The 22317-nt window shown below is 40.8% G+C and overlaps 1 protein-coding gene across 1 annotated transcript in view; it reads right to left on the reverse strand.

The window, feature by feature from the left end:
- The window catches only part of EML6 (EMAP like 6), a 266233-nt gene that overhangs the window by 116906 nt on the left and 127010 nt on the right, over positions 1–22317 (reverse strand). Inside the window, exon 7 of the mRNA XM_045886192.3 lies at positions 21597–21732. Coding sequence (XP_045742148.2) covers positions 21597–21732 — 136 coding nt within the window. The remainder of the gene's footprint in view (positions 1–21596; positions 21733–22317) is intronic.

The following is a 22317-nucleotide window of genomic DNA, read 5'->3' on the forward strand; positions in this document are numbered from 1 at the left end:
GTGATAGACATTGGGGAGGGTATGCGCTATGGTGAGCGCTTGTGACTTGTAAGACTGTTGAATCACAGACCTGTACCTCTGAAACAAATAATACATTATATGTTAATAAAAAGAAGATAGCAGCAAGGGAAAAATGAAGGGGGGGGAATCAGGGGGGAGACGAACCATGAGAGACGATGGACTCTGAAAAACAAACTGAGGGTTCTAGAGGGGAGGGGGCTGGGAGGATGGGTTAGCCTAGTGATGGGTATTAAAGAGTGCATGTACTGAATGGAGCACTGGGTGTTATGCACAAACAATGAATCATGGAACACTACATCAAAAACTAATGATGCAATGTATGGTGATTAACATAACAATAAAAAATTTAAAAAAGAATGGGCAGAGAGGAGCGCCTGGGTGGCTCAGTCGGTTAAGTGTCTGCCTTCAGTTCAGGTCATGATCCCAGGGTCCTTGGATCAAGCCCCACGTCATCAGGCTCCCTGCTCAGCAGAGAGTCTGTTTCTCCCTCTCCCTCTGCCCCTACCCCCACTCACGCTCTCTCTCTCAAATAAAAAATTTTTTTAAATTATTAAAAAATTAAATAAATAAAAATAAATAAAAGTGGGCAGAGAATCTGAGTAGACATTTCTCCAAAGAAGACATACAGATAGCCAACAGGTACATGAAAAGGTGCTCAACATCATTAATGATCAGGGAAATGCAAAACCAAACCACAATGACACTGCACAATGGCTATCATTAAAAAAGATAAGAAATAACATGTGTTGGTGAGGATATGGAGAAAACTGCTGCTGGGAATGTAAATTGGTATAGCCACTGTGGTAAGCAACATAGAGGTTTCTCAAAAATTAAAAAAACAACTAACATATGATCAAGCAATTCCACATACAGATATTTACCCAAAGAAAACAAAACACTAATTCAAAAGGAAAATGAAACCCCATGTTCACTGCAGCATTATTCACAAGAGGCTGATTCCATGTTTGGGCTACGTGTTTATCAATGGATGAACGAATAAAGAAAATGTGGCGCACACACACACAATGGAATATTATTCAGCCATAGAAAAGGAAATCCTGCCATTTGGGACAACATGGGTGGACCTTGAGAGCATTATACTAAGTGAAGTAAGTCAGATAGAGGGGCACCTGGGTGGTACAGTCAGTTAAGCATCCGACTCTTGGTCTCAGCTCAGGTCGTGATCTCAGGGTCCTGAGATTGAGCCCCGTGTTGGGCTCCGAACTCAGCATGGAGTCTGCTGGAGTTTCTCTCTTCCTCTCCCTCTCCCCCTAGCTCTCTCTCAATAAATAAATGCTTTTTTTAAAAAAGAAGATACATATTATACAAATTCAGTTATATGGGAACCTAAAAAACAAACAAGCAGCAAACAAACAAAAAACCCCTGAATTCACTGATACAAGGAACAGATCGGCGGTTGCCCAGATAGGTGGTTGGGAGATAGGCAAAAGAGGTGAAGGTGGTCAAAGGATACAAACATAGTTATAAAATCAGTAAGTCCTGGGGATGTAATGAACAGCATGAAGACTATAGGTTCATAATACTATATTGTATATTTTAAGTTGCTAAGAGAGTAGATCTTAAAAGTTCTCATTAAAAGAAAAAAGGTAGAGCTATGTGGTAGTAGGTGTTAACTAGACTTATTGTGGTGATCATTCTGCAACATATACAAATATCGAATCACTATGTACACCTGAAATGCATGTCAATTATATCTCAATAAAAATGATATACACATACAGATATACACACAGATCTCAGCAATGTGTTACATAGTTTAACTGTCATTGAAATACTCCAACCACAGTCCCTTCATAATTCCACTGATTGTCTTCAAGAGCACCCTTCCCAAGCAGGCCTGGTACCTATGGCTGCCCGCTAAGCATGAGCATGCCGGCCCTTCCCCACAGCCTCCAACAGCAGGTTCTGCTATATGAGGCTAAATGGCTTGAAAACTGAAATTTCTCCCCAAGATCTGGCATTGTATTTGGTCCAGTATGCAAACATTTTTTTCTCCCCACCACCCCTACTATTTTTTTTACCTGCTCATTTTGGGGAACAAATTCAGCAGGGTACAAGAATATTATACCAAACAATCCGCCACCTGGAATTGCCAAATGTTAACATTTTTTAAAAAGTTTGCTTTGTCTTTTTTAAAGAGGTTTAGGAACAAAGAAAAAGTTTCCAACTCAGTGAAGACTGATGAGCCAGTCAAGTTACACAGCACACGCTGTGTTTTCAGACTGTGTCCTGAGAGTTCTTGCATTCCTCCATAGGGCCTAAGGGTTTTGGCATGGAGAGGGCCAGAAAACAAGAGACCAAGAGGCCAAGTTTGAGGACCCCACTCCTGTTTTCCCTCAGCCCCTCGCGATGTGTGTTTCATAGCAGATTTCCACTGAAGTATGGAAATGCTATGGAAATCCAAAGTGGAGAGGCTTTAGAGAAGGCAGAGGCAATAGAGTAAAATGATATGGATTATTTCTGACTAAAGATGGGCAGAGGGGAAAGGAGAGAGGAGGAGGGAAGGAGTTGTTATATTTTCATTGTTTACAACATAAACTTAATGAGATGTGAACATTTTCTCTCAGAGACCAACTCAGGCTCTCTGCAAATACTCATTGATTCCAACAGATAAATTGTGTTTTGTCACATCAGACAAGTCAATCCCAGGGGTCTACCTAAAAAGACAGATAGGACACTGGGCCACTCTGACTTCCAAGGTAACTTTAAAATAGGAATCACGTCCTGAAAACACCTCAGTGGACAGAACTGTATTCAGGTTTCCTAATAACATCCTGTTTTCATCATTTCAAACCTAACTGCTGTTCTTCATGCGACACTGGTGAAGAGAATGGCAGGGTCTCTTCTGGGTACATTCTGGAGAGACCTTAGTGCATGTGGATCTGCAGGGTTCTCCCAGCATCGCCCTTCTCCTGTCTGTTGAGACTTGGTTTTAACTTCTCTGACACAGATGCAGAGAACAGTAGTGTAATAGTGGTTTCCTAGCCAGACTGGCCAAGGTGGCCACTGCATTGGGAAATTATTAAGCTGTCTTTGCTTTTTGTCTTCTGCTGTGGGAGTCCAAAAAACATAAGGTATTATTTGGAATATGGTTAGAAGTCCACCAAAAATAAAGAGAATGCCAGGAAAAATCATCCTAATTATTTAAAACCAGAGAAGTGCTCTTTTCTTCTGGGTAAGTGCATGTTTCAGAGACAATATGAGCTGAAGGCATTTTCCTGAATTGGAGAGGTGGCCTTCTCAGACACTCCTCTATGAGAAATGTGGGGCTCTGGCCTGTGCTTGGTCCAGATAGCCAGCAGATGGCAGTAAAGAGCAACCACCCACTTAAAAATCGGCTAAGGCAAAGACCAAAATCTCACCAGCCCCTTGCTGCGTTTTGTATTCAGACCAGAGAGTGGTAAACAGCATCTTTCTAATCCTTTTGGTGTATGTCCTGAAACCAGGGTATCAGTAGATCTCATCCATGAGTATTGAATATCAACACAGACCTAAGGGACACTGCTTATTTTTCATTGGCTCACTGAATGGTTAAGTACATGGACTGGACTTATATGCCAGCCCCAGAGCCTCCCAGCTGTGATATGGCAAGCTTTTCAGTCTTTTAAATCTTCAGTTTCCCTGTCTGTGAAGTGGAGAGAATACTGGCACTCGCTGTTATAAGGAATCAATACAATTACATATTTAAACACTTGACCCACGTTCTGGCACTTAGGAAATTAATAAATATGAATTGTTATTATCTTAACCAGCAAGTTTTTATTGGTCTCAGTGGAAAGCACCCTTGTTGTATATGCAGTCAGGTTCCAGCCCCAAGCAGGGTTAACACCAGGAGCGATGAAGAAGTCGCTGCATACACCTTCCCTGGAGTCTCTTAGTTACCTCCTTGTGTTACAATTTACGTGTTGTTGTTGTTTGTTGTTTTGATGTGCTGGCACCACAGAGCCTTAGAAGGAAAGGCTATGGTTCAACACACAAAGACAGAACAAACTATATGTGGAATAAAATGGTCTTTCCCCCCAACTATTTGGCCCGAGAAGGGAAGATGGTGTGTGTGTGTGTGTGTGTGTGTGTGTGTGTGTGTGTAGTACATATTAGTGTTCTTGAATTCAGTGCTTTGCCTGATATACAGCAAAGGGCCAAGAGAAGATACTCCAATCCTCTGGTGCATCATAATCTGCCTGAAAAGTGTTTTTAAAAATATGGGGGCCTGAACCCCAACCAGAAACTCCTCTCAGTCTGAGTGGGGCTAGACATAGGTATTTTTAGCTCCCAGGGCTGAGAACCACTTTTTGAGAACCACCACCAAGCTGTTCCCAAGCTACTGTGTCTTATCAGACTTATCAGTCACGTTGTTGAAAATTCAGATTTCCAGGCTGCACCACCAGCTGATTCTAATGCAATGGTTCTTTAGCCACAGGTTGGAAAACTGCCCTAGCAGATTAGAGAGCCCAAGTTCTGAAGAGTGGAAAGCAAAAAAAAAAAGTGCATCACTGAGAAGTCCAAGTCAAACAAGCCAGCTGTGTAAATGGGCAGGAATGATCCCCACCGACATTACCCAGCCCTGGGCCCAGAACCTTACATGTACGCTCACATGAGCTTACAGGAATGCTCACAATGGCTCAGGAGGAGGCCCTATGGACAGCACCAGGCCCTAAATGGGACCAGTAAATATCAATCAAATAAATGAGGAAATTGCAGTGCCGACAGTGTACATTTAATTGCCCGAAGTTCCAGAGTGAGCAAGCGACAACAGAATGAGGATTCGGGCAGTCCAAGTCTGGAACCTTCTCCCCACAAAGGTAATGCCCTTCTCCCAAAGGTACCAAAAATTAAACAAGATACGGTGATGGCTTTTTCCTATAAACCTAACCTTATTAAAGATGCCATACTAAGGAGCACCCTTGGTAAAGAGGTAAAAGGTAATAAAAAAAAAAAAAAAAGCACTCACAAGACAGAGTTCACTCAGACAGAAGAGGAAATGTAAGGAGAGGATGTGGAAATGCCAGCAGGGACCTTGGAGGCCCCTTGACCCCCCCCTCAGGAGGGGGTGACTAAGGCCACTGAGTGGGTCTGGAATAGGCCACGGACTCCTGGCCCTCCCAGCAGTTCTGATGTCCTTAGGGTGGTGCTGAAGGCAGAGTTTGGGAATCTGTAGAAAACAAGAGGGAGAGAGTCTCTCCAGGGATTCATGAGCACAGATGACCAGGTGCAAGCCTGGCCTTACGATTTGCAGAGCTCAATACAAAATGGAAATGTGGGACCCTTGGTTAAAAAATGATTAAGAATTTCAAGGTGGCCACAGCAAAGCACTCACCAAGTGCAGGGCCCTTCTGGGCAGGAGACCCAGGGACCACACAGATCTCATGCCCTGGGGGATGCTGTGCCTGGGGACCCCAGCAGTTAAGGATTAAATGGGATCCTGCATGCAGAGGGCTTGGCAGAGTGGGCCCCAGGAGCTATAGCAGGAGTGGTCAGGCCTCCCACAGGCTGGGCAGGGGCTAGTCTTACATTAGCCTGCAACTGGCCTGCCCCACCAAAGGCCCACAGCCTGCTGCTCATGTCTACAAGGGCTCTCTGCCTGAGAATTCTAACGGAATTCATAATGAAAGTTACTCTTGACCAAATCCTTGGCTACTTCAACGTTCATTCCTCAGGCTCCCAAATCCTGTGGCCACAGGAACTCTGAAGCATCCACACAGCTTCACAGGACCTCAGAAGACAGAGCCACATGACCAAGCCCACCCAACAAAGAAACACCTAGGCCAGTTTTTATCTAAGACATGCTCAGGAAGAGTGTTTCGAGGGGAACGACTCTCAGAAGGAACCAGACGGTCAGCTTCTGCCTGTCTGACACCACATTCCACCGCGAGTCTGAACAAACATGCCACCCATGTCCGTTGGCAGCTACTTCGCCATCCCCACCTCCTGCTCACGCTTGGTCCCCGGCAGCACCACCACTTTCTCAGCAGAACAACTGTGGAGAAGGTGGCAGGGCCCCAAGGACAATGGGGGGCAGACCGGGGGAGAGGTGACAGAGGAAAGTAAGGAAGCCAGCCGAGGAACCAGGAGAACAATAGAAGGGGCGTGCTTTGTTTCGATTGTAAACAAGGGTGTTCTCAGATTTGAGTTAGTCTTTTGAGTATTCTATACCAGGTTTGCTCGGCCATAGCCCTGTTAACATTGAGTGCTGGATAGTTCTTCCTTGTGGGGGTGATCGCAGCAAGGTGACACTGTAAGAGGCTCAGCACTGTCCTGGGCCCTCCGGAGACAGGCCAGTAGCACTCCACAGTTGTGACAATCAAGAACGTCTCCAAATGCCAACTGTCCTCCGTGGACAGAATCACCCAATGACTGAGAACAACTTAACCCCATGATCCTCAGGGTACTCTGAGGAAAGAAAACGGCATTAGGAAGAATAAATAGTGGGGAAGAATAACCTAGATTCCCCCCTCCCATCCTGTCCCCCACAAGCCGCTCTGTGCTCCAGAACAGGGTGACCTATCTGAGATGACAGCCATGATACACATCTCCCTAAACCTTTCTCTGACCTCCTATCACTGGTCTTCAGGGCTTAAGCTTGAACACAGCAGGACACAAAGAAAGGAACCAAGCTGTGTGTCCACTTCTGTGTCCTTGTCACTTGTGCTCCTCCCCAAGGCTCTGCGCCCCAGTCACTCCCATTCCTCTTCACACACTCTTGATTCCTTCAGCAACAGCTGTTTCCAAGGCACCTGCAGGTGCCGGGCAATGTTTTAAGCCCTTGAGAGGCGTCAGTGAACAAAGAGATTCCTGCTTGCACAGACAACAGCCGTAAGCATAATAAAAAGCAAATCATATTGTTTGTTATGAGGTGAGAAGTAGATGCGGCAGAAGGGGATGGGGAGTGCCTGGGGTAGTAGAGGCAGAGTGGGTTTCAATTTTAAATAAGGCATCAGGACAGGTTCATTTGAGCAAAGTCCTGCAGAGGAGGAGGGCAGCAGTCCTGCTGGGTGAGGGTAGGGAGAGGGAGCAGCCTGGGGGCACAGAGGTCACAGGAGACAGTGGGAGTCAGAGCAGAAGGCAGCGCAGGAGGAAGGCATGAGGGGAAGGAGTTAGCAGGCCATCCTGGGGACTTTGATTCTTTATTTGGGGAAAAGAATAATGTGATTTGGCTCACGTAAATTTTGAACGATCCTCTAGCTGCTATTCTGAGAATAACGTTTGAAGCAGGGACACAAGGTATAAAGCAACGGCAGACACCTATGTGAGAGACAGGGGTTCAGGCCAGCAATGGGGCAGCAGAGATGGTGAAAAGTCTAAGAAGGGGCATCTTGTATCCTGGGGACTTCAGCCTCCTACTCTTGCTTAATGCTGAGGAAATGCTGCTTGACCGAATACAAGATATCTCTGGATTCGAAGTTTATATAGTACATTAGACAGAAGCACAATTCAACAAATATGTGTTTGAAGTTAAAGTAAATACACAAAAAACTCCAATAAGCTGCCTAAAACATGCTTTTTAGAAGAGCTTATCCTGTTCCTAGGCGTGTATCTGATACTTAGTAGACACTTAATGTTTATTGAATGAGAACATATATAATACATCTTAATTACCATATTCCTCCAGACATAATCATTTACACCCACTAACTCCACGTATTTATTACCATTGATGTAATTCGTGTTGGTTGCCTTGCTTTAAGAATTAGTTTTGGCTTTTTTGTTACCGTTGTAAGTCATTTAAGCTTCATTATTTTATGCAGATCATAAATTTGTTTTAAAAATGATCCAACTCAAAATGCCTTGTTAAGTTTGAAGTGAGATAGAAGTTAAAACCCAAATCCTACAATTAGCTGGATGCCCATGGCCTGACCTCATTGTATTTATCCATAGAGTAAGAGTTCTACATGCTGATATCCAATGTCTCTACCAGCTCGCAAATTCCAGAATTTTTCACTGCAAAGTATGTTGGGGGTTCCACCATCCCATATATCTGAGAGTCCTTAGAAATAACATATGATCCAATTACTTGGGGTCAGTTGCATTGTGGAATTCAGAACATTTTGGATTTCGGACTCATGTCCAAATGGGGTCTGGAGCAGCACCTTGAAATCAAATACTTCTGCAGTGATGTGTAAGAATATTCACATATATGAAGATAAACAGCATCATGTAAGTTCAGGTCAAGTTTCACTACCAAATTAGTTATTAAAAATACTTTGGGGGGAAACAATGAAGTTGGACCCTTACCCTACACCATTTACACAAATTAACTCAAAATGAATCAAAGACCTAAACAGAAAAGCTAAAACTACAAAATATTATAAGAAAATATAGGGGGAAAACTTTATGATACAGTATTTTTGGCAATGATTTTTTTGGATATGATACCAAAGGCACAGGTAACAACAAAAAAATAAATTAGACTACATCAAAATTCAAAACTTCTGTGTATCACGGGACACAATCAACATAGCAAAAAGGCAACTTATGGAATGGGAAAAAATATTTGCAAACCACATATCTGATAAGGGGTTAATATTCAGAATTTATAAAGAACTCTTAAGATGTGGCAACAAAAAAACAAACAACCTGATTTTAAAATAGGCAAAGGACTTGAATAAAAATTTCTCCAAAGATACACAAATGGCCAACAGGCTTATGAAAAATGCTCAACATCACTAATCATTAAGGAAATGCAAATCAAAACCATAATGACATGCCACTCTGCACCTATCAGAATGGCTGCTGTTAAAAAAAAGAAAGACTTGGCAAGGATGTGGAGAAATCGGAACCCTGTGCAATGCTGATATGAATGTAAAATAGTGCAGCTGCTATAGAAAACAGTATGGCAGTTTCTCAAGAAAATTAAAAATAGAAATACCATATGATCCAATAATTCCACTTCTAGATATATATCCAAAGAAATTGAATGTAGGGTCTCAAAGGGGTACTTGTACACCTGTGTTCACAGAAGCATTATTCACAATAGCCAAAAGGTAGAAGCAACCCAAGTATCCATCACAGATGAATGGATAAACAAAATGTGGTATATACAATGGAATATTATTCAGCCTTAAAAAGGAAGGAAATTCTGGCACATGCTACTACATGGATGAATCCTGAAGACATTATGCTAAGAGAAACAAACCAGTCATAAAAGAGCAAATCCTGTATGACTTCACTTATATGAGGTAAATGAAATACGCAAATTCATAGAAATGGAAAGTAGAATGGTAGCTGCCAGGGGCCGGAAGAAGAGGGGAAAGGAGAGTTAACTGTTTAATGGGTATGAAGTTTCAGTTTGGGAAGATGAAAACTGTTTTGAAGATGATGGTCTTTATAGTTGTACAACAATGTGAATGGACTTAACTGATGCCACTGATCCACTTAGAAATGGTTAAAATGGGGAAGGTGGCAGAGTAGGAAGATCCCAAGCTCACTCTGACCCACAGACACAACTAGATAATACTCACATCAGTGTAAGTAACCCAGAAAAGGACCCAAAGACTGGCAGAACAAACTCTCCACAGCTAAAGATAGATAAGAGGCTACATTGAAGAGGATAGGAAGGGTGGACATAGAGTTGAGAACTAAATGGACCCAAAGGACTGTCCAGGGGAGGGAGAGATGCTGTAAGTTCAGAGAAGAGAAAAACACACTCTCATACCAGGGAGCCCACTCAGGGAAGATAGAACCCCATAACATTTGGCTTTGAAAAGCAGAGGGCCTGAATTTTGTGAGTCCTTAAAACCAGTGAGGCCTAGGGTGCCTGGGTGGCTCAGTCGTTAAGCGTCTGCCTTCGGCTCAGGTCATGATCCCAGGGTCCTGGGATCAAGTCCCACATTGGGCCCCCTGCTCGGCAGGAAGCCTGCTTCTCCCTCTCCCACTCTACCTGCTTGTATTCCTGCTCTCGCTATCTCTCTGTCAAATAAATAAATAAAATCTTAAAAAAAACAAAACAAAACAAAACAGTGAGGCCTAAAACCTGGAACTTTAAAAATCAGCTCTGGGAGAGCCAAGAGAGTGAGAAGAAACTGAGTCCCCACCCTTAAAGAGAACAACAAACAGCTCTGTGGAGATATAGCATAAAGGCAGCAGTTTGAAAAATGCCTGGAGTCTACAAGAAGGAAATTTGTTTCCTAATCTCAGAGTATGCTGGAGGGGCAGGGATCATTGGGAGACTTCTCCAGCAACACAGGAGCTGGCAGGTACCATTTCCCTCCCCACCCCTACACTAGACACATGGACACCTGCAGGGACCAGCACAGCAGCACCAACACTCCTACCTAACTTGTTAATACTATGCTGCACCTTTGTGTTCCCTTGCGGACAAGCCTGGGCTCCAGGTCCCTTCCACAGCAGACCTATGCAAACCTTGCTAACAACACACAATCCACCCCCATGTTCTCCTGCAGTTCAGTGCTACTGCATCTCTGGCAAATGCCTGTTCTGATGCAACTCAAGCCCAAGGTGGACTCAGACAGGCCCACTAACAATACAAGGGACCAAACACTGCCTTCAACAGGCAAAGAGACCCATTTCAGATGACTAGACTGAAGGCAAAAGTGGCTCAGCCACGACAGTGGGGCACATACAACACACATGGGAGATGCCCCTGAAGTCCCATTCTGGTAAACAGGTGACATTGCCCTACATGTAGGGTACCACAGGACCTCTTCTTTGTAAGGCCACCACTTTCAAGAACAGGAGACATAGCTGACTTTCCTAACACAGAGAAACAGATACAGAGAGTTAGACAAAATGAGAAGATGGAGGAATATGTCCCAAATGAAAGAACAGAACAAAATCACAAAGAACTAAATGAAATGGAGATAAGTAATATTCTTGATAGAGAATTTAAAGTAAATGTCACAAAGATACTCACTGGACTTAAGAAAAGAATGGAGGACCTCAGTGAGACCCTTAGAGATAAAAACAAAAAAAGAACCAATCAGAGGTGAAGAACTCAATAACCGAAATTAAAAATACACTAGATAGAATAAGCAGTAGACTAGAGGAGGCAGAAGAATGATCAGTGACCTGGAGGACAGAGTAATGGAAAGCAATCAAGCTGAATGGGAGAGAGAAGAAAATAATAATAAAAAGTGAAAAGTAGAGTTAGAGAACTCCATCAAGTGTAATAATAACATTACTAGGGACACCATCAAGTGTAGTAATAACATTTTGCATTATAGGGATCCCAGAAGGAGAGAGAAAAGGAGACAGAAAATTTATTTGAAGAAATAATAGATGAAAATGTCCTGAATTTGGGGAAAGAAACAGAAATCCAGATCCAGGAGGCACACAGAGCCCCCAACAAAATCAACCCAAGGAGGTCCACACCAAGACATCTAGTAATTAAAGTGGTGAAAAGTAGTGATAAAGAGAGGATTTTAAAAGTAGCAAGAGAAAAGAAAAACAGTTATAAGGGAACCCCCATAAGATTATAAGCTCATTTTTCAGCAGAAACTTTGCAGGCCAGAAGAGAGTGGCATGATATATTCAAAGTGCTAAAGGAAAAAAACCTACAGCCAAGAATATTCTATCCAGCAAAGCTATTTTTCAGAATAGAAGGAGAGATAAAGAGTTTCCCAGACAAACAAAACTTAAAGGAATTCATGACCACTAAACCAGACCTACAAGAAATGTTAAAGGAAACTCTTTGAGGGGAAAGGAAAGACCATAAGTAGGAGTGAGAAAAATAGGAAACAAAAAATAACTATATCTACAAAAATCAGTCAAAGGATTCACAAAATAAAAGGATGTAAAGTATGAAACCATGAAACCATATACTTAAAACCTGGGAGGGAGGAGAGGAGTAAAGAATGGGTTCAAATTTAGGTGACCATCAACTTAATATAGACTGCTCTGTGCATAAGATTTTATATAAAACCTAATGGTAACCACAAATAAAAAACCAGTAATTGATAGGCAAAAATAAAGAGAAAGGAATCCAAGTATATCACTAAAGAAAGCCAACAAACTCTTGAGACAAGAGAGCAAGTGAAAGGAACAGAGAATTACAAAACCCACCATAAAACAAGTAACAAAATGGCAATAAGTACACACCTATCAATAATTACTTTGAATGTAAAGGGACTAAACACTGCAATCAAAAGCCATAGGGTCACAGGGGACGAGAGGAAAAAATAAAACAAGATGAAACCAGAGAAGGAGACAAACCATAAGAGAATTTAGCCATAGGAAACAAACTGAGGGTTGCTGGAGGGGAGAGGGGTAGAGGGATGGGGTAGCTGGGTGATGGACATTAAGGAGAGCATGTAATGTAATGAGCACTGGGTATTATATAAGACTGATGAATCATAGGCCTATACCTCTGAAACCAATAATACATTATATGTTAATTAATTGAATTTAAATTTAAAAATGTAAAAAAAAAGACAGGGTGACGCATCTTTATACTGCCTATAAGAGACTTGTTTCAAACCTAAAGACACATGCAGATTGAAAGTGAAGGAATGGAAAAGCATTTATCATGCAAATGGAAGTGAAAAGACAGCTGGGATAGCAAAACTTACATTGGACAAAATAGACTTTAAAACAAAGACTGTAACAAGAGACAAAGAAGGACACTATTTAGTCATTAAGGAAACAATCCAACAAGATGTAACAATTATAAATATTTCTGCACCCAACATGGCAGCACGCAAATACATAAAGCAGCTAATACTAAACATCAAGGAAGTAATCAATAGTAATACAATAGGGACGCCTGGGTGGCTCAGTTGGTTAAGCGGCTGCCTTCAGCTCAGGTCATGATCCCAGGGTCCTGGGATCGAGTCCCGCATCTGGCTCCTTGCTCAGCAAGGAGCCTGCTTCTCCCTCTGCCTGCAGCATCCCCTGCTTGTACTCTCGCTCCCTCTCTCTTGCCTATGCTCTCTCTAGCAAATGAATAAAATCTAAAAAAAAAAAAAAAAAATAGTAATACAATAACAGGAGTGGACTTTAACACCCCACTTACAATCAATGGATAGACCATCCAAACAGAAAATCAACAAGGAAACAGTGGCTTTGAATGACACATTGGACCAGATGGATCTAACATATAATACTCAGAACATTCCAATCCTAAAACAGTAGAATACACATTCTTTTCAAGTGCACATGGAACATTCTCCAGAATAGATCACATATTAGGTCACAAACAAGTCTCAACAAATTCAAAAAGATCAAAGTCATACCATGCATCTTTTCTGACCACAACTCTATGAAACTAGAAATTAACCAAAAGAAAAAATCTAGAAAGAACACAAATACATGGAGATTAAATAACATGCTACTAAAAAATGAATGCGTCAACTAAAAAATCAAAGAGGAAATTAAAACATACATGGAGATAAATGAAAATGAAAATACAACAATCCAAAATCTTTGGGATGCAGCAAAAGCTGTTCTAAGAGGGAAGTTTACAGCAATATAGGACTACCTCAAAAAGCAAGAAAAATCTCAAATAAACAACCTAATCTTACACCTAAAGGACCTAGAAAAAGAATAACAAACAAAACCCAAAACCAGTAGAAGGAAGGAAATAACGACTAAAGCAGAAATAAATGAAACAAACTAAAAAAATAATAGAACAAATCAATGAAACTAGGAGCTGGTTCCTTAAAAAGAGCAAAAAACTGATAAACTTTTAGCCAGTCTCCCCTTCTCCCCCCAAAAAGGATAGAGAGGACTCAAACAAAATCATAAATGAAAGAACAGAAATAACAAATGACACCACAGAAGTATAAAAAACTGTAAGATTATGAAAAATTATATGCCAAAATAATTAGACAAATTGGACAACCTAGAAGAAATGGATAAATTCCTAGAAACATATAACTTCCCTAAACTGAATCAGGAAGAAATAGAAAATTTGAACAGATCGATTATCAGCAAGGAAATTGAATCAGTAATCAAAAAACTCCTAACAAAGAAAAGTCCAGGACCAGACAGCTTCACAGGTTAATTCTACCAAACATTTATATATTTATATACATATTTTTTAAAGATTTTATTTATTTATTTGACAGAGAGAGCGAGAGAGCACAAGCAGGAGGAGCAATAAAAGGAGAGGGAGAAGCAGGCTCTGCAGTGAGCAGGGAGCCTGATGTGGGACTCGATCCCAGCACCCTGGGACCATGACCTGAGCCAAAGGCAGACGCTTAACCATCTGAGCGACCCGGGTGTCCTCTACCAAACATTTAAAGAAGAGCTAATACCTATTCTTCTCAAACTATTCCAAAAAATTGAAAAAAATTCATTCTATAAGCCAGCATTTCGTTGATACAAAAACCAGATAAAGACACCACAAAAAAACAAAACAAAACAAAATCCTAGAGGCCAATAGCCTTGATGAACATAGATGCAAAAATCCTCAACAAAATATTAGCAAATCAAATCCAACAATACTTTAAAAAAAAATCATTCACCATGATCAAGTGGGATTTATTCCTGGGATGCAAGAGTGGTTCAATACTTGCAAATCAATCAATGTGATACATCACATCAACAAGAGAAAGGATAAAAACCATATGATTATTTCAATAGATGCAAAAAAAAGCATTTGACAAAGTACAACATCCATTCATGGTAAAAACCCTCAACAAAGTAGGTCTAGAGGGAACATACCTCAACATAATAAAAGCCATCTATGAAAAACTTACAGCTAAGATCATACTCAGTGGTGAAAAAATGAGAGCTCTCCCCATAAAGACTGGGAACAAGAATGTTCACTCTCACCACTTTTATTCAACATAGTACTGGAAGTCCTAGCAACAGCAACCAGACAACAAAAAGAAATCAAAGGCATCCAACTGGTAAGAAAGAAACAAAACTTTCACTAATTGCAGATGACATGATACTATAGAGAGAAAACCCTGAAGAGTCCACCAAAAAACTACTAGAGCTGATAAATGAATTCAGGAGGGTCACAGAATACAAAACCAATACACAGAAATCCATTGCATTTCTGTACACTATTAATGAAGCAGCAGAAAGTGAAACTAATAAAACAATCCTATTTACAAATGCACCAGAACTAGTAAAATACCTACGAATAGACTTAAGGTGAATTAACCGTACTCTGAAAACTATGAAACACTGATGAAAGAAATTGAAGACAATACAAATGTAAAGATATTTCATGCTCATGGATTGAAAGAATAGTTAAAATGTCCATACTACCCAAAGCAACCTATAGATTTAATGCAATTGCAATAAAAAATACTAACAACATTTTTCACAGAACTAGGACAAAAAATACTAAAATTTGTATGGAACCACAAAAGACCCTGAATAGCCAAAGCAACCTTGAAAAAGAACAAAATAGGAGGTATCACAATCCTAGATTTCAAGTTTCACTACAAAGCTGTAGTAATCAAAATAGTATGGTAATGGCACAAAAATGGACACATAGATCAAAGGACAGAATAGAGAACCCAGAAATAAACCCATGATTATATGATCAATTAATCTTTGACAAAGGAGGCAAGAATATGCAATGGGAAAAAGTCTCTTCAATAAATGCTGCTGGGAAAACTGGACAGCTACATGCAAAAGAATGAAACTGGACAACTTTCTTACATCATACGAAAAAATAAACTCAAAATGGATTAAGGAGCTAAATGTGAGACCTGAAACTCTAAAAATCCTAGAAGAGAGCATAGGTAGTAATTTCTGACATTGGCCATAGTAACATTTTTCTAGGTAAGTCTTTTACGGGAAGGGAAACAAAACCAAAAATCAACTATTGGGACTTCATCAAAATAAAGAGCTTCTTCTGCACAGCAAAGGAAACAACCAACAAAACTAAAAGACAAGCTACTGAATGGGAGAAGATATTTGTAAATGATATATCTGATAAAGGGTTAGTCTCCAAAATAAATAAAAAACTTACATAACACCAAAAACCCAGATAATCTAATTAAAAAATAGGCAGAAGACATGAATAGACATTTCTCCAAAGACATACAGATGGCCAACAGACACATGAAAAGATGCTCAACATCACTCATCATCAGGGAAATGCAAATCAAAACCACAATGAGATATCACCTCACACCTGTCAGAATGGCTAAAACACTGGGGAGGATGTGGAGAAAAAGGAACCTTTGTGTGCTTTTGGTGAGAATGCAAACTGAGGCAGTCACTGTGGAAACAGTATGGAGGTTCCTCAAACAATTAAAAATAGAACTACCATATGTTCCAGTAATCCCACTACTGGGTATTTACCCAAAGAAAACAAAAACACTAATTCAAAAAGATATATGGACCTCTGTGTTTACTGCATTATTTACAATAGCTAAATTATGGAAGCAGGCCTAGTATCCAATGATAGATGAATGGATAAACAAGTGGTATACATATAATATGGAGTATTTTTCAGCCATAAAAAGGAATGAAGTCTTGCCATTTGCAACATGAATGGATCTAGAGAATATAATGCTAAGTGAAATGAGTCAGAGAAAGACAAATACAACATGATTTCACAAACGTGTGGAATTTAAGAAACAAAACAAAGAAAAAAATAATACAAACCAAAAAACAGACTTAACTATAGAGAACTGATGGTTACCAGAGGGGAGGTGGGTGGGGGCATGGGTGAAATATGGGAAGGAGATTAAGAATACACTTATCACTACGAGCACTGAGGAATGTACAGAATTGCTGAATCACTATATTGTACACCTGAAACTAATGTAACATTGTATGTTAACTATAATGGAATTAAAATTTTAAAAATGGTTAAAATGTTTATCACACTTAAAAAAAAAAGTTGTTCTCAAAAAAAAAATATTTTGGCATTCCTGGTGTTTTGGCTTTCAGAACTATAGATAAGGGATCCTGGACAAATTAACTTGTTGGTTTATATCATCATGTGTTCTTGGCAAGAGTTTGTTTGCAGACTCACCAATCAGCAAAAATCCATTTAAACTCACAAAAATGTAAAAGTCATTGGTGTAAATGAAATTCTACTATTCCTTTGATTGAGGAATGATCCTCCTGGCGTCTGAAGGCCATTTTGTTTGACTAAGACTTGGGCATAGGCCAGAAAGCCCCAACCATCAGCTCTGACCCTGCAGATTCATGCTGATGTGAGCATGACCCATCCCCAAAGCTGGCTCACCCTCAATCCACAGTGGGCTTCATTGTTTTCACTGGAAGCCAAAGGTCTAAATTAGCTCAAGTTCAACTAGAAAGATGTAAAAGAACTGATTAATCCTGTCTCTCTCTAATAAATTGCTTTTTTTCCCTGAGCTTAGTGTTTTTCTTAATGTAAACTGTTCCATCTCTCTTGATGTTTAGTAATTAATAGTTATTAGAAGATGCAAATACATGCAAATCTTAAGAGTGTTTACATACAACAACTTGGAAATTGCCATTTGGAAGTCTACAGGAGGGGCACTAGCCATCTTCATAGGTAGCAGACTAAGTACGTATGCTTTATAAATGGCCTAAAAGCTAGTGAATAGCAATTTCTGAATTTTAACTTTTATGTTTAAGAAACACAGAATATCAGTATTATGTCATGGAAATTGGGACATGGCCATGATTAATTCTCTTGCTAAATTTGTTTAGAAAGCTGTTTGGCTGTTTGAGTAAAATGGGAAATCACTGTATTTCCATGGAAGTGAATTCAAGAGTCATTGTTACTCAAAAAGTGAAAATGTGGAAGGAGGCTCATTTACATCAAGAAATTCTTACAAGAATGAAGCCATCCGTACATATCATTTCATGTCCAGATCAAGAGCAAAAACATAATAACATTGCTTTGCTTGAATGTGCTCCTTTCAAGTGTATTTTGTTTCCATTTTTGAGGCCAAGGGCCTGAAGGTAGAGGAGAAAGCCAAGGGTTCTTTCAGGGGGGGATCAGGGGGGACAAAGTATACCTAAATGTCCTCTGCCCACTCTGCCTTCTTCCTCCTGTTTCATCCTTTCCCCACGCCCTTTCTGTCCCTGTTCCTTCACTCTTTCCCCTACCTTCTAAGCAAATGCTCAGAGGACCAACAGTAAGGTACTGACTAATGAAGGGGAAGCTGGATCAGAAAACTGTTTACATTCCAATTACTTTTAATCCTCTCCTCATCCCCTACATATCTTTTTTTTTTTTTTTTAAGATTTTATTTATTTATTTGACAGAGAGAGAGATAGCGAGAGCAGGAACACAAGCAGGGGGAGTGGGAGAGGCAGAAGCTGGCTTCCCAACGAGCAGGGAGCCTGATGTGGGGCTCGATCCCAGGACCTTGGGATCATGACCTGAGCCGAAGGCAGACGCTTAACGACTGAGCCACCCAGGCGCCCTCATCCCCTACATATCTTAATCCCTGGGTCTCCTACCTCACGCTGGCCTCTCTCCTACCTCCGTGTATCCAAGAGGGCGCCCCTGTCACAGGGGGCCTGGCAGCCCGCCTCTGCAAACACCAAAGACAAGGCTACTCTGAGAACCTCTTGTGGTTCTGAGCTCGGCAAAGGTTCTTCTGAACTCAACAGCCCCCTTGCCTGCCTCAGGGTGAGGATGCACCAAGGCTGGGCGGAGGGCAAAAGAGCCTCTTGGAGGTTTTCCCCGCATGGCCCTCCCTTCACAGACTGGAGAACTTCAGCTGGATCTGGGGTTGTTAACAACACTTCAACCAGGCTTTTGTTCTTCTGACGCCATACATTCAGCCTGTTTTTCCACTGAGAGCTGGAATGAATGCCAACATCTCTTTGGAAGTTTGATGGTACATAGCAGACTTCTGTTACAGTGCTGTCAAAAGCGTGACAGGCAAAGGCACCACTGATGAGGGGGAGGGGAGGATACTACATGGAGAAAGTTTTTTATTTCAATAGTAATTTTTTTTAAAGATTTTTTTTTTATTTATTTTTTAGAGAGCGAGCGAGAGAGAAACAGCATGAGAGGGGAGAGGGTCAGAGGGAGAAGCAGGCTCCCCACTGAGCTGGGAGCCCGATGTGGGACTCGATCCCAGGACCCTGGGATCATGACCTGAGCCAAAGGCAGACGCTTAACCATCTTAGCCACCCAGGCGCCCTCAATAGTATTTTAATGAGTAAAAAATCTATAAACAAAATAGTAAAGCCATGATTTCACAGATATTATTGCTTATAGTGAGGAAAAGTAAAAAAAGAGCTGTATTAAAATCAATTTAAAGTAAAAGACTAAGAAAATAAGAATATTGGTAGTGAGCAGGCACTGTAAAAATCAAGAAGGTGGCAAGAATATGGCTGCCATTGGGGCAATGGCACAAATTCTCAAGGCTCCCTTGGTCTCAAACTGCAGCGTGGTCTTTAAGATCCTTTAAAAAGCACAGTCCGTTACTCCCATGGAAATAGAGGCTCTTGTCTGGCTGGACATTCACCTACAAGTGCATGCCAATCTCTCTCCTGATAAGCTGTAAGCCCAGGCACTACAGGCCGCATCTGTGTGGTGCAGGCATGCTTCCTGTCCACCGTGCACCACCTGTTGTCTGCTTTGACCTTGGCAAGGGCGTGTGTGTGTGTGTGTGTGTGTGTGAATCTTTTGACACTGACACAAAATGCAGAGCATCCCTGACCGTCTTCCTCTGAGTCTGGGGGACAGGAGTTGGCCATGCAATCAATATAAACCCCCAGTCACCTGGAGGCTCCTTCTTCACTGGCTCCTGAACTCTCCTTTGAGAGCCCAAAGTTAGGAACTCGGTATCAAATAGAAAAGCAGAGCAGGGTAAATATGGTTTCTGCTCTGCTACCCAGTCTAAAATTTATACCTTAATTGCGTGATACAATTTTTGGATGAGCTGGATAAAGTGACCGCCAGAAAGGAATCATCATTGCTGGTTGATGCTCCCCAACAACCAGCCAGTTTATGGTCAATAATCCCACCCAGTAAGTTAACTCATCCAGTATCTAGTATATGTGCTCTCAGTTACCTTGAAATATACACCAAGAAGTTTCATGATTCAAGGTTAAACATTTTTGGCTGCTTTACTAAGATGTTTTACCTTGCTCTTCTGGATGCTTACTTGCTTATATATCTGCCTCAAGTATTTTTCTGGATAAAGTTACAAGGGCTCATCTCTGTGGCAAAGAACTTAAGGGCCTCGGCTGTCTCCTTGTCGAGGCACTGAAGCAGACACTAAATTTTACAACTTGCAATGTTGACCCCTGTGCCTGGAATTCAGAAATGCATCCAAACCAAGATCCTGAGCTTCCATAAGAAAACAACAATCCAGTTTCCAGATTGGCTGACTTTTTGTATTTAATAGATATTTAAGGAAGCTGGACTCTGGGTATACATAGGAAGTACAATATCGAGCTCACTTCCCTGCTTAATTTTTAAGAAAGGTTTGGTTGACAACATTCTTTAAGGAGGATGGCCTGAAGAATAGGGTATTCTCTCAGTCTTCTGGAATCTACCTCAGGTCAGCAGAGAGCTCTAAGCACCGCCAGACAATTTGGCCTTTGGAAGAACCTTTGTGGCCACATTGCCATGAGCCTGCATCAAGGGGCTTCGTGAAAGAGAACCTGATGAGTAATTGCTCACTCCATGCCTTTTGAGGACTTCTGATCTCATGTCAGAGTTCTCTCTAGGAAGATTCTCAGGAAATTTCTCTCTCATCTTAGCACTGGGAGTCATTCGCCTTCACCTGAGCAATGAGTAAGTTTTCACCTTGTGGACGGTATGACTCACGGTACTAGCACCCCTCCCTCAGCGCAGGCTGCAGGAGCCAAGAGCAGGGTCTGGGGCTCACCTGCAGCAAATGAACAGAGCCCCCCTCCATGTGCTTAGTGTATGAATACCACCTGTGACTTTATCTTTTCTGTTTACATCTCCACTTTAAACTCTCTCAAGCCCAAATTCTTTATCTGTGAAAATGAGATTATAAGCCTATCATGAGAATTTTAAAAGATGTATACAAACTGCTTTGTATTCCCTGGTACACATACACAGTATATTGTAATAATAGCTAATATTTATTGAGTGCTGACTGTCCCGTAACTTATTCTAAGCACTCTGTAGGTAGATTTAATCCTCCTACAACTCTATGAAGTTGTTACTAGTATTATCCCCATTTTTTGGATGAGGAAACAGAGGCCCACGGGTTTTTAAAAAATTGACTCAAATCTATCATGGGCAAAACTTGGATTTGAACCCAAGTCCCCAACTCTGATCCCACTACTATGGGCTGCTACTTTAAAGCTATTTTTTTGGTCTTGTTTTTCCTGTCAATTATTTGCTTATTTAAGGAGGCTGGGAGCAGTCTCACTTAGGGTCACCAACTTGTCCAGAATTTCCCAGTTTTATAACTCAATGGTCCCTTTCCCAAGATACCACTCAGGGGTTTTCTCATTATGTTCTTGATCTTTGTAGCAGGACCATCGTTAGTACACACAGATATCTTTGTGCAAATAAGGAAGAAGGGGTATCCATTTATTTTTAACACTTTTTTATCTTCTTTCAATGTATTTATGTAAACTGCCTTAAATCCTTTCTAGAATAAGATGGGGTACAGGGAGACAAATATAAATACAGAACTTCACACTGTGTTTAACACTCTTAGAGTTACAGGTATTAATATATATATTACCTTTATATCCTTGTTCTGTCTCCCTGAGATCAATTTTGGTTATTGGTTTGAAATCAGTATCCCATAATCGAATACACCCATCTCGTCCACCAGTGGCAAAGCCTTCTTCACAAGCATACATGCTAAAGATTCCAGCCTGTTGAGTAATGCAGATAATACTCAGTACTGCAGTGATTCTAAATAGTCATTATAGTTGGATCGTCACGATAAAAAAAAAGCAAAAACAAAACAAAACAAATTTTAAATACCTTGTTCTCTATTGAAATCCTGACAATAGGCCAAGTAGCCATTTATAATATCCTTCATTTTGGCTAGCTCAAAAATTAATCATAATTACTACTAAAGCAAATTAGTTCAAATGTTCCTTTATCATTACTAAACTGATGGCAATTTTAAAAAAACTATTCACTAATTCCTTGGTTAAAGTACATATGAAGATCAAACTCCTTTATGTGACTACTGATCCTTATAAAGAAAAGGTAACAATGGAGGTGTTTCATATAAATTGCCACTCAAAATAATCAAGCAAAGATATGCCAGCTAGGTACATAAACACTTTCACTGGTTAGCAGGTACCTGAAATGCATCTCAATGAGCTCAAGAAGGCACCACCTGAGCCTAACTGAAGACAAATTACGTTTGTGTTCGTTTGTTAGGGATTATACAAAGACGCTTTTTTTCACATGGGAAATAGTTTCATAACTTAAAGGTGCTTTTCCAT

The sequence above is a fragment of the Mirounga angustirostris genome, unplaced genomic scaffold, assembly GCF_029215605.1.
Source record: "Mirounga angustirostris isolate CCGP_5_RB_7025 unplaced genomic scaffold, mMirAng1.0.hap1 SCAF_10, whole genome shotgun sequence".
NCBI lineage: Eukaryota > Metazoa > Chordata > Mammalia > Carnivora > Phocidae > Mirounga > Mirounga angustirostris.